The 17,736-nt window shown below is 44.0% G+C and overlaps 1 protein-coding gene across 13 annotated transcripts in view; it reads left to right on the top strand.

The window, feature by feature from the left end:
• Positions 1-14,245, top strand: part of LOC122541318 (netrin-G1-like) — a 76,402-nt gene extending 62,157 nt beyond the window's left edge. For all 13 annotated transcript variants that reach the window (XM_043677975.2, XM_043677974.2, XM_043677976.2 and 10 more), the window contains one exon: positions 12,371-14,245. In XM_043677975.2, coding sequence (XP_043533910.1) covers positions 12,371-12,600 — 230 coding nt within the window. In that variant the 3' untranslated portion in view covers positions 12,601-14,245. The remainder of the gene's footprint in view (positions 1-12,370) is intronic.
• Positions 14,246-17,736: the final 3,491 nt, after the last annotated feature.

Raw genomic sequence — 17,736 nt, 5'->3', positions numbered from 1 at the left:
TTGTGCCTCACAAAGCTTATTGATTTCTTTTGAAATGGTGACCAAATAGGTGGATGAGGGTTGATGTGGTGTTTTTGGATTTCAGTAAGGCTTTTGAAAAGGTTCCACATGGTGGGCTATTGCAGAAAATATGGAGGCATGGGATTGAGGGTGACTTTGCAGTTTGGATCAGAAATTAGCCAGCTGATAGAAGACAGAGGGTGGTGGTTGATTGGAAATGTTCATCCTGGAGTTCAATTATTAATAATGTATTGCAAGGATCTGTTTTGGGGCCATTGCTGTTTGTCATGTTCATAAATGACCTAGATAAGTGCGTAGAAAGAAAGGTTAGTAAATTTGCAGATAACACTAAGGCCAGTGGAATTGTGGATAGTGGTGAAGGATACTACAGTTACAGAGGAACATAGATAAACTGAAGAGTAGGCTGAGAGGTGGCAAATGGAGTTTAATGCAGAAAAGTGTGAGGTAATTCACTGCAAGGAGCAACAGGAATAAAGAGTACTGGCTAATGGTAAGATTCTTGGTAGTGTAGATGACCATCGATATCTTGGTGTCCATATACATAGATGCCTGAATGTTGCTGCCACCGAGCTTGATAGTGTTGTTAAGAAGCCATTCGGTGTGTTAGCTTTTATTGTGAGAGGGATTGAGTTTCGGAGCCACTATGTCATGTTGCAGCTGCATTACAGAAGGATGTGGAAGCTTTGGAAAAGGTTCAGAGGAGATTTACTAGGATGTTGTCTGGTATGGAGAGAAAGTCTTATGAGGAAAGGCTGAGGGCCTTGAGACTGTTTTCTTTAGAGAGAAGGTTGACTTAATTGTGAGATACAGGATAATCAGAGGGTTAGATAGGGTGGTCAGTGAGAGCCTTTTTCCTCAGATGGTGATGGCTAGCATGAGGGGACATAGCTTTAAATTGAGGGGTATAGATATAGAACAGATGTCAGATGTAGGTTCTTTACTCAGATAGTAGGACGGTCATGGAACACACTGTCTGCAACGGAAGTAGAGTCACCAAGTTTAAGGGCATTTAAGTGGCTATTGGATAAACAGTATGGATAAAAATGGACAGATAGGCTTTAGATTGGTTACACAGGTTGTCTCAACATCGAGAGCTGAAAGGTGTGTACAATGCTGTAATGTTCTATGTTCATCTCAGTCATAAATAGCTTATGTTGTATTCTTATCCTGTAACCTCTGATTCTGCACTACCTGGTAATCAGGGACATCCTTCCTGTGTTTACCCGGTCCAGTCCTGTTAGAGTTGTGGAGATTTCTATGAGATCCACCTTCATTCTTCTAATCTCCCGTGATTATCATACTAAATAATCCAGTCTCTCTTCATGTGTCTGTCATGCCATCTCAGGAATCAGTCTTGGAAGGTCTGTTGAGTTTAGTGACTGTTCCAGCACAAGTCCTTCAGCCCTTCCACTGCACCCCAGTTTCTGTGATCTGTGTTATCTATGTATCCAATAGCAGAGATACTACTGGGGTAAAACAAAGAGGCTATCAATGAGTGAATTACGCTGAGCTCCACTTTCACCCACCAAATAAATAGTTTTATTCCCTTTCTAAAGCAGACTCTAGAGATCAGAGAATCAGCCGAGTGAATCGCTTTTCAAGTGCCTCTAATGCCAGGACATCTCCTCTGAAATATGGGGACCAAAACTGTGCAGAACACTCCAGATGAAGCCTCAGCAGCACTCTGTACAACTGTTCCCTAGATTTAAATTCTACACCACCCGCCAACATAAAGACATATAAGGTTTGCGAGACTACTCTCCATCTACCAAGTCTTTGCCCATTCATTGATATGCCCTTCCAGGTTCCTTATATCCTCATCACAACATGTCACCCAATCCCCACCTATTCTTGTATCACCAGCAAATTTGGAGATATTAAACTCTGTCCCTCCTCCAGATCATTAGTAAAAACACTAAATAATTGAGGTTTTGAATGATCCTTGTGGCACTGAAATATTTGCAGCTTTCTAACCTGGAAAAGACACATTAGTCTTGACTCTGTGTTCATGTTATGGACCAGGTCAGACCCCCTCAAAAGATTCTAAGAAGGTAGTCCAGACACTAGCTTTTATTTTTTTGTAAAGGCAGATGTAACGTGGATATTCCAGGAGTGATCAGCTCTAAATAAAACAGAATTTAATTAAACATTATGGATGAAACATGTACGAAGAAAGCAGAATTTAGAATAACAACTTATTTAATAACCCAACTGACATGATATCACAATTTAACAAAGCTGTTCTAATCCCTGCTACATCCCATAAACACACCCCTTGGCAAAAGATAAATTCAAACACAGTTAGTACAGGCAGGAGAGATTTCAGAGAGACAATCCAGGCAAGATCTCTGTTGAAGCATAAAACCTCTTTTCAACTTTAGTGGCTTCTCTAGGTCCCCAGTGGTTTTGTGCACCAATCCCGACCCCCCACCTCCTCAACCTCGTTAAAACTAAAGCAAACTAGAAAATAAAAACCTGAACTGGGAGAACTGGCCACTCCGCGGTCATTGTTTTAAAGTAGACATTTCCAGACTTATCAAAACTTCTGCCTTCACGACCCCGCCTGAAAAAAAACAAGGACAACATAACCTTGTTAAAGGAGCAACATCATCACAATTAACCAACACTCAGTCCATGCTAAGACATTATCCCCAGAACTCTGCAAGGATGCTGTGAAACTTGAAAGTGTGGGGGTGACCTTGCAGAGATTTATAAAATCATGGGGGGCATGGATAGGATAAGTAGACAAAGTCTCTGCCGTGGGTGGGACAGTCCAGAACTAGATGGCATAGGTTTAGGATGAGAGGGGAAAGGTATAAAAGAGGCCTAAGGGGCAACTTTTCCAAGCAGAGGGTGGTAATTGTATGGAATGAGCTGCCAGAGGAAGTGGTGGAGGTGAGTACAATTGCAACATTTAAAAGGTATCTGGATGGCTACATGAATATGAAGGGTTTGGAGGGATATGGGCTGGGTGCTGGCAGGTGGTACTAGATTGGGTTGCGATATCTGGTGGGCATGGACAAAATGGACCGAAGGACTCTATGACTCTATGAATCTAAGTGGGCATTTTATTTCATCCTTTAATTGATCCTGTTTGATTGCAGTATGGTTTCTAAATGTCCTTTTATTTATTCTTTATTCATGGACCTCAGCTTTTATACAATGAAAAGTTAGGCTAACTGGTCTATGGATTCCTGCTTTCTGTCTCCCTCTCTTCATGAACAGAAGTGTCCCATCTTGGTTTTGCAACTTCAAGTAAATCAATATTTTCTTTCTTGACTTGAACCAGAAGCAACAACAGTAAAATGTGAAAATGGTGGAACTGGTCTGAACTCATCTTGCAAAATATGAAATTCCAGGTTGAGCCAACATCACCATTTCCAAACTGATACTGATTGATACTGGTTCCTTACTTTGACATTTGAAAACTTTTGAGGTCAAGACAAACTTTCACGCTCAAGTGGGAGAACTTTTTATTTTGAAGTGAGTTTTCATGGTCTACTATCTGGAATGCCTTAGGTTGTAAGATTTGCTTGTAACATACCATTAATCTTAAATAGTATACATCCTGGACTGTGTTGTGGACTGTCAGCAGTCTTCTTTCCACCCATGGTATACTACCTGAGAACACAGTGACAGTTGCCCCTATTTTGAACTCAAAATTAATGAGATGCCCATTGATTTAAATATCTTATTGCCAAATGGCTAGTTCTGGATTACATAGTTCTCCCAAGAATACTTTTCATTCTTCTTCGGTTGTTACCTGTTCTACCTCATGAACATCATTGTGTGTGAGTTGCTATTTGACTTCAGTGAGAATCTTTTTCCACGTATGGAGTCAGCTATTACAAGGGGGCATAGCTTTAAATTAAGGGGGGGTAGGTATAGGACGGATGTTAGGGATAGGTTCTTTACTCAGCGAGTCGTGAGTTCATGGAATGCCCTGCCAGTAGCAGTGGTGGACTCTCCCTCATTATGGGCATTTAAGTGGGCATTGGATAGGCATATGGAGGATAGTGGGCTAGTGTAGGTTAGGTGGGCTTGGATCGGCGCAACATCGAGGGCCGAAGGGCCTGTACTGCGCTGTATTCTTCTATGTTCTATGTTCTATGTTCTTGTGGTTCTGTGACTGGGCTGTACTCTGGTACATTTTCTGAAAGTCACCTCGACCGACTTGGGGTCAGGGCACAGAGGTGGGAGAATACCCAACTTTGACAAACTCAAATTCAAAAAATTATGACCTGTGTTTCCCATTTTTGATCTTGGGAAGCGAGCTCGATTGAGAATCATGGTTCTGCTGGTTTCTGAGGTGGGCTGGGCAAGAAAACAATCTCAGGCATCTAGCATTGTGTCCTAATAAATAATGAAGTGTTCCTCTAGCTTTCACAACTCAAAACCTTTTCACTTCTTCTCACTCTTACATACACCTCATGCCCCATTCATGCCAACTCATCTCGAATGAATCCTCCATCACCTCAGCCCTGCTTCCATAGACTTGTGTATTCCATATGCCTTCTACTCCCTTCTATTCATTGACCAGACACTTTATACCCTTTAGGCCAACCTTTCAGTTATAATATGTGCACTTTGGCTCTCCAACACATGGATGAGTCTGCCTCCAAAAGACATGCTTGCTCCTTGGATGCTGACTGACTTGCTGTGCTTTTCCAGCACCACTTTAATCCATGCCCACTCTTGTGTCCAAAAAATGGGATGTGCTGACCCCATGGGACTGAGCACACTTTTAAGCGCTGGGCACGGCTTATTGCTGTGAGGCCTCCTTGCTATCTTGGCATTAGCTCTTAGGTGGAATCTTAGAGGGGCATGAATGATGTGGACCATGGTGAGAAATTTGGGAGAGGCACATGTGAAATCTAGCTAGACCTATCACGACGTCTGCTTTTTCTGAGTTCCAGGCATCAAGGTGACCTTCATGTTTGTGAGCGGCCTATGAATGGGAATTATTGCCTGTTAACAGCCTAACTAACACTGAATATTGCCTCATTGCTATTCTGTTTCCCAGCCTACCACTTGCCACGAGGAAACTCAAATTTGACAATTCCAGACACCAGTATCACAGTGGTAAACTGGAGATTCCTGCTCTCTGCATGGTGCCCTGGGCTATCATCTTGAACACCTGGCAATGATATTGCAGAATGTCCTCCAGGGCACTAGCCACATAAACAACTTTGTCTATGGACATTTGCACCCAACAGCTTGCCAGATTCTCTGTATTCTGATGGCACATCTCTGAACTTCAATGCTGAAACTCAGGGGCTGGGATTCACAGGCAATTAGCATTGAAATGCTACTGCAAGGACAGTTTCTGCAGAGGGGCAGGCAGCCTCACACAGACAAGCACTCTGATCACGGACTGGACCAGGCTGCACCTCAGGGCTGTTCGCTCACTCTCATCTTGCTTACTTGCTTTGAACGCACCTTGATTCTCAAAAGCATCACTGCCTTGCCTTGGCTTTTTGAAGTTTGCCCCCTCAGGCAAAGCTGTCAGGCACAGTAGTTCTGTCTTGCCTTGCTGTTCAGTGCAGATACAAAGGCAGGAAGCTGGTTTTCCGCATGGCACAGATACAGCATGGGAGATGACCTTCAATCAGGAGCCTTCCAGCATAATAAGTCAACAGCAGCTTTTGATACCAGTCCAGGAGCTTGGACATGGTCAGTCAACCACTTGGTCAGGATTCTATCTTGATTGGGAGTCAGCAGTCGAATCTCTGGCAGCCACCACCGATCCGGGTTTTTTCTGTTCTCTTGTGGGCTATTTTCTCCTGTCTGCTGAGAATGGTGATTGAGTGAGATGAAAATGGCTGCACAAATATTGTTGATGGAACAGGCTGGAGGAAATAGGCAAGCTGCCCCAAGTGAGTAAATAGGCTGGCGTATTGGGCATGCAGGGTTAGTGATATTGGATATTGAGGTGGATGAGGACAAACGCGGACATATCTTGCTTGCAATAGTAAGAATGGTAGAACTTCAGCCTTGGTGGGAGCTGTGAGCAATAGCAGTGATGGAGTGAATGTGAGATAGGAAAGAAAGAGCTGTCACCTTAACAGAGAGGAGAAGGACATTGACTTTCTTCCCACACTCCAGATGACTCATGACAAACTGGCCTGGGTGGAAACCTTGACCAGGCTGGTAGATTACAGTGCCACAGCCTCTATTGCGGGGCTTGGGCGAAGAGGATGGCCCTCCTCTGCATTGTCCTGTTCCTCAGAACCTCCAGGTGCCTGCTCACAAAAAACAAGCCCCAAATTTACACCTTGCTGCCATGTCAGGGGTAAATGTCAGCCACCATATAGGGCATCTCTGGGCTGACAACACTTATTTGAGTGCAAAATAAGCTTACAAAGAAGTCAGGGTTCTGATCAAAATTAAGCAAATGATTATCAGGAAAAGCTTCTCTGTTAAATACATTTTTTGAGCATCTGAGTAACGATTCAGTTGACTCTATAATTGCTTCCAGAGCTCCAATCTGCAACTATCCTAGACCACTTACACTCCTACAGCAACTGACCTGACACCCCCTTCTCTCCTTTGGACCCCCCTTGATCAGATTTGGACACAATTCCACTCCCCCACCACTAAAAAATGACCCCTCTTTCCCACTACTACACTCAGGATTCCCCTCCCTACTACCGTTCATCTGCTTTCAGAACTGACACTTCAATGCTTGTGAGCTGAAACATTTTGTCCTGCTTCGGATCCATTCTCTGTTTTGGTCAACCCCAGTATCATCCTCATCTTGTAACCAACCCAAATTCCATCCCACTGCCTTCCGCTGTTCAATCTTCCCCACCCTTGCACCTGTCAATTCTCTTCCATCCAGTTGGCACTCTATCCATGTGGCTCTCTGGCTTCTAACCCAATGGCACACTATGGTCTTGGCACTTGAACCTCACACACACCTGAGGTATTTGACTGTTTCACGGCAGCTCCTCAAAGGGGCTGTCTGTTGTTCTTGATCTTCACGGTTCAGAATGTGAAGGTAGATTGTCATCAGGAGTGAATGTAATATGAAACCACCCCTCTCCCCAGTTCCTTGACTGATCTGCATAACCAAGGGACGAGAATGGAGAAGCACAGCTCTGTATTTCTGAGGGAGCATTGACTGGAATTTCCTGCCAGCATTGCAGATCTCCCACCTTTTGAACAAAGAGGGGCAGAGTGGCAGACTGCCAGTGCTCAGAAAATCCAACGCATTACCAGTGGACAGCAAAGAAGGTCACCTCGGATCACAAGGGGATCTTGATTAGATGAGCTAATGGACTGAGGAGTGGTGGATGGAGTTTAATTTAGATAAATGCAAGGTGCTGCATTTTGGGAAAGTAAATCTTCACTAATCTTATAAACTTAATGGTAAGGTGCTGGGGAGCATTGCTGAGAAAAAGAGACCTTGGAATGCAGGTACATAGCTCCTTGAAAGTAGAGTCACAGATCGATAGAATAGTGAAGAAGGTATTTGGTATGCTTTCTTTTATTGGTCAGAGTATTGAGTATAGGAATTGGGAAGTTATGTTGTGGCTGTACAGGATGTTGGTTAGGCCACTTTTGGAATATTGCATGCAATTCTGGTCTACTTCCTATCGGAAAGATGTTGTGAAACTTGAAAAGGTTCAGAAAAGATTTACAGGATGTTGCCAGGGTTGGAGGATTTGAGCTATAAGGAGAGGTTGAATAGGCTGGGGCTGTTTTCCCTGGAGCGTTGGAGGCTGAGGGGTGACCTTGTAGAGGTTTACAAAATTATGAGGGGCATGGATAAGGTAAATAGACAAGGTCTTTTCCCTGGGGTGGGGAGTTTAGAATTAGAGGGCATAGGTATAGCGTGAGAGGGGAAGATATAAAAGAGACCTAAGGGACAACATTTTAATGCAAAGAGTGGTGCATGTGTGGAATGGGCTGCCAGAGGATGTGGTGGAGACTGGTACAATTGCAACATTTAAAAGGCATCTGGATTTTTATAAATGACCTGGAGGAGGGGCTAGAAGGTTGGGTGAGCAAGTTTGCGGATGATACGAAAGTCGGTGGAATTGTTGACAGTGAGGAAGGATGTGTCAGGTTACAGCGGGATATAGATAAGCAGAGCTGGGCAGAAAGGTGGCAAATGGAGTTCAATGTAGGTAAGTGTGAGGTGATTCACTTTGGTAAGAGTAATAAAAAGATGGGATACTGGGCTAATGGTCGGATACTTGGTAGTGTGGATGAGCAGAGGGATCTTGGTGTCCATGTACACAGATCTCTGAAAGTTGCCACCCAGGTAAATAGTGCTGTGAAGAAGGAATATGGCGTACTGGCTTTTATTGGTAGAGGAATTGAGTTCCGGAGTCCTGAGGTCATGTTGCAGTTGTATAAGACTCTGGTGCAGCCGCATCTGGAATATTGTGTGCAGTTTTGGTCGCCATACTATAGGAAGGATGTGGAGGCACTGGAACTGGTGCGGAGGAGGTTTACCAGGATGTCGCATGGTATGGCAGGAAGATCGTATGAGGAAAGGCTGAGGCACTTGGGGCTGTTTTCATTGGAGAAAAGAAGGTTTAGGGGTGACTTGGTAGAGGTGTACAAGATGATTAGGGGTTTAGATAGAGTTGACCACGAGAACCTTTTTCCACATATGGAGTCAGCTATTACAAGGAGGCATAGCTTTAAATTAAGGGGTGGTAGGTATAGGACAGATGTTAGGGGTACATTCTTTACTGAGCGAGTCATGAGTTCATGGAATGCCCTGCCAGTAGCAATGGTGGACTCTCCCTCTTTATGGGCATTTAAACGGGCATTGGATAGGCATATGGAGGATAGTGGGCTAGTGTAGGTTAGGTGGGCTTGGATCGGTGTAACATCGAGGGCCAAAGGGCCTGTACTGAGCTGTATTTTTTCTATGTTTCTATGGATGGGTATATGAATAGGAAGGTTTGGAGGGATATGGGCTGGATGCCGGCAGGTGGGACTAGATCGGTTTGGGATATCTGGTCATGGACGAGTTGGGCCAAAGGGCCTGTTTCCGTGTAGTACATCTCTATGACTCTATGTCTTCCTCCTATTATTACTTATTTTCCTTGCTTTAAAAGCTGTTAATTCGGCAGGCTGCTTGTATGCTGGAAGCTTATCCCATCTTTCTGTGGTCAAAGTTTCTGAAAGTAAAATGGATGTAGCTGCCTATTACATGACTTTTCTATATGAGTCCCATGAATCATTGCTTTTATAAATGATTCCTGTTTCGTTAAAAGCTGAAGCTTATTGTTTCCACTGCCTGTGGCTTTAATAAACAACCCCATTGCTCTTAATGGTTGAACCAAAATAATCCCCCTCTTTGTGCTCTGCAATATTAATCCTGTTTCTTAAATGGATTTTCCAAGATGATTAGCCCTGTCTATAGTTCAGCTCATAATTCCTGTTAATGTTTTTTTTATTCCTGGATAGTCCCAATGCCTATGGTTTAATAAATTCTCCCTGCCTTTGCTATGGTGTTAAATAATGGATCTCTCACCTTTCCTAAAGCTTCAGTAGTCTTCGATCTGTCTTATTCCATTAGACTTTGACGTGGTTTACTTTGGGTAGAAAAACACTGCCAGAATTATATTGCCGTACGTGCTTCTCTATATGTTAGCCCATGTAACACATGCAAGAAGTTCTTGTTGAGAAAGATATCTTGAAGTTTATCAACAACACTAATGATGTGATTATGATATTTTAGACTTAGATATGTTCTATGCTTGGTTATGTTACTATTGCATAATATACATAAGTGACTAACTGAGAGAAATGTGGAGACTTTTCGTGCTAGATTATCACTAGATGTCATTGAGCTGTTTCACAGGTACAGTAGCTTTACAAGATCTGTGCATTAATACACCAGACTTTGTTGAATGGGCTTCTACACTGCTCCTTTATCTCTTCAATTCTGGTGTTACAATGTCCCCAGATTTGTTGAAATTTTAAAGAAAACTTTTTTGATTTTGATTTCCTATACTGTCCCTGTGTCACTTTGTGCCCACTCACTAAGATAGCAGTGTTCAATGTGAGCTGTAAGCCTGTAAGTCATTTGTTTTCATTTACCCTTTCCAGCCTGTGAACTATACCTTTTTGTTTTTAATGCTTTCTCCCATTCCACAAGTTCATCCACTGAGTCTTCATCATCTGATCACTCTCCAGTTGAGCTTCACGCAATGGCCTATTCTATTATCCTGCTTCTATGTTTAAAGTTTCGATCATTTTCAAGAAGGAGTTAGGTATAGTTCTTCAGGCTAAAGGATCAGAGAGTATGGAAGAAAACAGGAAATAGTTTGCATGATCAGCCATGATCATCCTGAATTATAGAGCAGGCTTGAAGAGCTGAATGGCCAACTTCAGCTCCTGTTTTCTCTGTTTCTGACTTGGCACCAGTTCTACAGCTCAACCAGAACTGTATACAGTACTCCAAAAGTGGCCTTACCAACATCCTGTACAACCTCAACTTCGACAGTCAATGATCTGAGCAGTGAAGACAGGCTGCTAAATGCCTTCTTAACCACCCTGTCTACCTGTGATGCAACTTTCCAAGAATGATGTACCTGAACCCCTCAGTCTCTCTGTTTGATAGCACTACCCAGAGATCTACCAATAACTGTATAAGTCATGCCCTTGTTCACTTTACCAAAATGCAATACCTCACATTAATCCAAATTAAACTTCATCTGCTGCTCCAATTGGTCCAAGTGATCAAGATCCCTATGTAATCTTAGAAAACTTTCTTCAATGTTGACTATACCAGCAGTTTCAGTGTTATCTGCAAACTTATGAACTGTCCTCCAAAATTCTCATCCAAATAGTTTAAATGAATGACAAACAACACTGGGCCTCACACCAATTCCTGCAGAACACCACTGGTCACAGGTCTCCAGTCTGAAAAATGGCAATTGTACACCACCTTCTGTAATCTATCATCAAGCTAATTTTGCATCCACTTGCCAAGCTCTCCCTGAATCCCATGTGATCTAACTTTATTAATCAGTCTTGTGCCATTGATAGGGTCACAGCGCTCCATTGATTGCTATCTAATTGCAAGGTGAAATTTTTCCGTCGCTGCCAACATGCTATATGATGAATCCTCAGCTCATCTTGGTGTAAATGTTCATCTTGGAATTATTGCTAACATCCTCTTTACTGACAGGGACCAACAGGGCTACTTGGTCCACTGAGACAGGGGAAAACTACTTGGTAGTCTAATGATGAGCTCCTTGTCTGATGAAACATGTAGTTTATTGAACAATGACAATTAGATCAAGTTATAGTGTGATGATGGGCTGGGGGGGGGTTGGTTTAGCTCAGCTGGCTGGACAACAAAAAACAATGCCAACAGCACAAGTTCAATTCCTGCACTAGCTGGGGGGGACCATGAAGGGTTCCCCTTCCCAATCTTTCCCCTCATCTTAGATGTGATGACCCTCAGGTTATACCATCGCCAGTTGTGTCTTTTCTCTCTGGTTTTGTTAGACAATGGTGACTTAACCTTTACTTTAAGGAGAAAGTGAGGACTGCAGATGCTGGAGATCAGAGCTGATAATGTGTTGCTGGAAAAGCGCAGCAGGTCAGGCAGCATCCAAGGTACAGGAGAACCTTTACTTTAGACATGTTACACTGAGAGGGAGACTTCAATATTAAAACTTGGCGTTTGCAAAATCCAAACCTCTACCCAAGTTAGGCAGTACAGTGCTGGATGCACTCCTCAGCATTAACTCTTTCCGACTCTTGCACCCTAATATGAAAGCTCTTAGCCGACAATTGCATTGAATTGAAATATCTAATCCATACATTCAAATCCCAGCTTTGACAAAGGGTCCGTTAGATTCGAAATGTCAGCTCTCTTTTCTCTCCTTACAGATGCTGCCAGACCTGCTGCGATTTTCCAGCAATTTCTCTTTTGCATTCAAATCCCTCTGTTGGCCTCACCATCCACCCAATCACTTATCAACCCTGAGGTATCCCCAGCAGCCCTCAAAAATCTCTGCAAGCCTCGAATTCTGACCTCTGGATCTTCTTTGATTTTAATCTTCCCATTGTTGGCCCTGCCTTCAGCTGTCCCAGTCCTAAACCCTGAAGTTCCCTCTCCCAAACCTATCCAACCCTTCCCCCTTTCATTAAGGAGCTCCTTAAAAACATTCCACTTTGCCCACCTTAACTCTCAAGTGTCTCTGCGTCAAGTTTTTTTTTTAACCACTCTGAATAGTATTGTGTTGGTTTAGGGGCTGCACATGTGAAAGTTTGTTGTAAAAAAAATGAAGAGTGGCGACAGTCTGTGTTGTGGGCAAATTTTCAACGGCCTGACCTTATTGTGTATTTTGTTTTGTTTTCTCTCTCGCAGGGGGAGTGTGCGATAACTTGCTAACACGGTGTGAGAACGGAGGTGTGTGTGAGGAGAACGGGAGGTGCCGGTGCCCCGCTCCCTACACCGGGCTCCTGTGTGAGAAAGTCCAGTGCAGGAAGGGAGCGGAAGGCTGCGTCTCCCAATCGGCCCGGGAGCCCTCCTTGCACCGGGCGCTGCTCTCGCTGACCGCGCTGCTCACCGCCGCCCACGGCCGCCCGCTGCTCTGAGCCGCTTCCAGCGCCACCGGAAAGCTGAGGAGAGCGGCAGGACAGATGCAGCGTTTACTGCGGCGCCGTTCAAACACGCTCCAACCTTCCCTCTCCCCCCTCCCCCATCCCCCCGGAAAGGAAAACTGCAGCTGAGGTCTGAGCCCGCCCAGTCACCCAGGCCGACTGGATTTCAAGAGGGAATGGACAGTCAGTGGGGAAACTGGACTCTGTGTCTCTTCACGGGACTCGGGCAACTCCTCATAACTCATCCTCTCAATTTTCAGCCGCTCGGCCCGTCAAAATTTGGGACAGAATCTTTCCTCACCTCAGGACACTCTGAAGCGCTTTGGAGGAACTTTTTTTCCCCAACAAAGCGCAATGTGACAATGGGCAAATGACCAGATTTATGACTGAGGGATGAGTACTGATCAGGGCGCAAGACTGAAACGTTCTTCTTCATAATAGATGCGTAATTGGAATCTTTTACGATGAAGCAAATTGTCGGTTTAGTGTTTCATCTGAAAAGACCATCTTAATTGTTGCCACACATATTCCCTGCTCCTTCCCTTCATGAATCTGCCATCCCTTCCCTCACTGTTTCTCTTTCCCTCACTCCCTTTCTCTTTGTGTACAAGTGAAGGAGTTCGCCAGAAGGTAAGTGGGGTGTCTCCAGCAGTTGGCGGCATTTTTCCCACCGGATCTTTTCCAGCCGGTTTACAGATTCCGGGAAGCAGTGGAACGGAGATCGCTCTTCCGCAGTGTAGTTGTTGACGAGGGGGGTACAAAATAAGCTCCACTGCTCCATCCGACCCTGTGGCACAAGATGAAAAAATAAAATATGCAGGGGCCAACCTTGATGTTTGCTGTGCACTGACGCATTGGCTACTTTGCACAAAGTACACTTGTGAGGTATTTGTGAGTTATTGCTGTGACACCCCATTCCATGCAAGGAGATCACTTCGAGTCATAGAGTCATAGAAATGTGCAGCATGGAAACAGACCGTTCGGTCCAACCCATCCATGCCAACCCAAACTAGTCCCACCTGCCAGCACCCGGCCCATACCCTTCCAAACCCTTCCTATTCATATACCCATCCAAATGCCTCTTAAATTCTGCAATTGTACCAGCCTCCACCACATCCTCTGGCAGCTCATTCCACACACGTACCACCCTCTGCGTGAAAACTCTTCCTGAGTTTATTTGATTTGATTTAGTACTGTCACGTGTACCCAGGTAGCTGAACAGTGTCGTGTTATTTACTCTATAGACAGATCGCGCTATACAAGTGCATCAGGGTAACAGAACAGAATGCAGGATACAATGTCACAGCTGCCGAGAAGGTGCAGAGAGAGATCAACATTAACATTAAAGAGGTCCATTCGAAGAGGTCATATTTTCACAGAGGGTTCAAAGCTTTTAACTGCAATAAAACAGAAGAGATATTCTCGCTTGAAAAATGTTTCAACCGATCGTTTCCCAGACAAGGGCATTAATCACCATTGAGTTTTTTCTCTCTCTCCCTGGTTTGGGAGAATTTTTTTTCAAACCTGTACGGTTTTAAAACTATCGCTTCTGAACTGCTGTCGTATATTCCTTGGTTTCAAGGAATTGTCTTCGTTCCTTTGTCTGATACTTCAGATGATTAAATGTTGGAAAATTGTTCAGCAGGTTTCAAATGTCTCCGCAGGGTATCGTTATCACAGCTTTACACTCTACGCTTGTCTAAGAGATTATTTTAAAGATTCATGCACAGTTTTAACATTTGCTTGTTCCCTGATATGGAAAAAAAACTTCTCTTTCAACTAAGACACTCCACACTGAGTTGTACTGGAACCTCAGCTTTTGTGTGTGTGCGTTTTGGGGTGGGGTCAGGGGTCTTAATTGACTTTTTTTGGCTCCTGTCCCTTCCAGGAGATATGTTATTGAAGGAGCTGCTTGCTGAGATTGTGAGCAGATAGCAAATGGGATCTGGTTGGGGAGAAATGGTGGTGGCTGTTATGGGGCGGGGCGTGGAGATGTCTCCCAAGTCCACAGCAGGTGACGAGGATGGAGGCTGCTTCTGCTGAACGGCAGCTCTCGAATGGACCTCCATTTAAGGCCAGTGGACAAGCCCACCTGATGCAGTTTCCTCAAACTGTTAACAGCGCCCGGAGGTAAGGGTGGACGTGTTTTGAGGCGGCTGAAGTATTGAGTTATGCATTTTAAATTAGAGTTACAAATGGCTGATCCCTCTAGATTGTCAATTGGGAATGCATGGTTTGCTTCATGAAATGCATGAAGCCAGCGCTTGCTCTTGGACCTCCTCTGACAGAATCATAGAATCTCTACAATGTAGAAAGAGGCCATTTGGCCCATCACGTCTAATCTCCAAAGAACATCCACACCCTAACCCTGTAACTCTATATTTAGCATGGCCATTCCACCTAGCATGCACATTCCTGGATATTATGGGGAAGTTCAGCATGGCCAATCCACCTAAACTGCACAGCCCTGGAGTGATGCTGACAAAATGCTAGTAGTCATGAGTAATCCACACCCACATAGTTCGCAAACGAAAGTAAAAATTGTCTGTACCAGCTTAATTCAGATGCAGCAAGATGCAGATCCAGACCCACAGCTTGGGAAGCTTCATACAACCGAACAGTTTCACCTCAACCGAGTCATGGGATGTGAAATAAGAGCCAATAATCATAACGTGACTCCTTATGCAGATCACCTACATCAATTTGTTATAACATAAAACACCATCCTCCTGGGGAAAAATGGATAGTAAAACTGCTACCATCTGACCGAGTCCTGAAGTGGTAATTGAAGTCGAATTCTGAAATGGTAGTCCATTGAGGAGAGCAAGGAAAGCTGGTGATATCATTAGTAGTACTAGTCCAATCTGGTTATTCTTCCAATCTGTCCCACTGTACCTATATTTCCAATTACGTGCTGCATTTATTGCTGATACACCTCCATGTTGTAGACTTGGAAGTTTTTTTTGTAAATCATTCATTGCCTATCCCCAATTTCCCTTGGGAAGGTGGTGGTGAGCTGACGTTTTGAATCACTGGGGCAGTCCATTTGATATAGATAGACACATACTGCCATTAGGGAGGGAGTTTCAGCATTTTGACTCAGGATACTGAAGGAGTGAAGATATACAGTATTTCCAAGGTAGGATGATGTGTGGAGCTTTGAGGTGAACCTTAAGGCCCTTTTCCTTCATGTTAGACATGGTCGTGAGTTTGGTACACATTATCAAAGGAGCTTTGGTGAATTTGTGTGTCTGTGTGTGCACCTATCTGTATATTTGTAGGTGTCTATGTACGTGTCTGAATGTGTGTTTGTGGATCCTTTTGTATATGGATGTGTGTATTTGAGGGAGTCTTGTGTGTGTGTTTTTGCAGGGGGTGTGTGCATGTGTGTGTACTTGTGAGTGTTTCTATGTGTGCATGTCTGTGTATCTGTCAAATGCTGGCTCTGGGTTAAAGTGCAGTTCAGAAGACTTTTCAGTTACATCTCTATATATCCAGGTGAAAAACTCAGACCAAAAGTTGGAATAGAGTCATAGAGTTAGAGAGTCCTACAGCATGAAAACAGACCTTTCAGCCCAACTCATCCACACTGACCATGGGTTAACTCCAAGTAAGGTAAGAGTGGTAGGCAGATACTGCAGGAGTCTTCTGTGGCCATCCCCATTTCAAACAAGTGTGCTGTTTTAGAAAATAAAGATGGTGATGGATTCTCAGGGGAATGTAGCACAAACAGCCAAATTTCTGGTATCACGGCAGGCTGTAATGTAATGAGGGATACATCAGGTTCCAAGTGATTGATGGTGTTAGGGAACTATCTAGCCAGTAGCAAAAAATCAGAATGGTGTGTTGCCACCCTAGTGCCAGGATCAAGGATGTCTCAGAGAGAGTGCAGAATGTCCTCAAAGGAGAAAGGGACCAGCAGAGGTTATTGTACACATTGGAACTTGACCAAGGGATGGAAAATATCGAAAATTAGGCAGGAATTTAAAAAGGAGGTCCTCGAGGGTAGGACTATCTGGATTATTGTTGGTGCTAAGAGCTGGTGAGGGTAGGAATAGAAGGGTAGAGCAGATGAATATGTGGCTGAGGAGCTGGTGTATGGGAAAAGGGTTCACATTTTTTGGATCATTGGAATCTCTTCTGGGGTAGAAGAGACCTATACAAGAAGGAGGGATTGTAGCTGAATTGGAAGGAGCCTAGCAGGAGATTTGCTAGAGTTGCTCAGGAGGATTTAAACTAGTAAGGTGAGGGGTGGGACCCAGGGAGATAGTGAGGAAAGAGATCAGTCTGAGACTGGTACAGTTGAGAAAAGTGAGTCAGTCAGGGCAGGCAGGGACAAAGCAGAGAACAAGGTAGGACTGATAAACTGCATTTACTTCAATGCAAGAGGCCTAACAGGGAAGGCAGATGAACTCGGCATGGTTAGGAACATGAGACTGGGATATCATAGCAATTACAGAAACATGGCTCAGGGATGGCAGCTTAATGTTCCAGGATATAAATGCTACAGGAAGCATAGAATGGGAGGCAAGAGAGGAGGGGGAGTGACGTTCTGATAAGTGATCATGTTACAACTGTACTGAGGCAGGATATTCTCGAAAATACATCCAGGGAAGTTATTTAGGTGGAACTGAGAGATAAGAAAGGGATGATCACCTTATTGGGGGAGATTATATTTATAGACCCCCTAACAGTCAGTGGGAAATTGAGAAACAAATTTGTGAGGAGATTTCAGTTATCTGTAAGAATAATAAGGCAGATATGGGGGTTGGGGATTTTAACTTTCCAAACACAGACTGGGACTGCCATAGTGTTAAGGGTTTTGATGGAGAAGAATTTGTTAAATGTGTACAAGACAATGTTCCGATTCAGTATGTGGATGTACCTACTAGAGAAGGTGCAAAACTTGACCGACTCTTGGGAAATAAGGCAGTGCAGGTGACTGAGGTGGGGGAACACTTTGGGGCTATCTACCATAATTCTATTAGTTTTAAAATAGTGATGGAAAAGGATAGACCAGATCTAAAAGCTGAAGTTATAAATTGGAGGAAGGCTAGTTTTGGTGGTATTAGGAAAGAGCTTTCAAAACCTGATTAGAGGCAGATGTTCACAGGTAAAGAGACGGCTCAA

This window comes from Chiloscyllium plagiosum, unplaced genomic scaffold (assembly GCF_037043375.1).
Source record: "Chiloscyllium plagiosum isolate Xiang-an unplaced genomic scaffold, Cpla_swu_hap1 HiC_scaffold_35, whole genome shotgun sequence".
In the NCBI taxonomy this organism is placed as follows: Eukaryota; Metazoa; Chordata; class Chondrichthyes; order Orectolobiformes; family Hemiscylliidae; genus Chiloscyllium; species Chiloscyllium plagiosum.
Note: the sequence above shows the minus strand (reverse complement) of the source record. Positions and strands in the feature narration are given on the sequence as shown.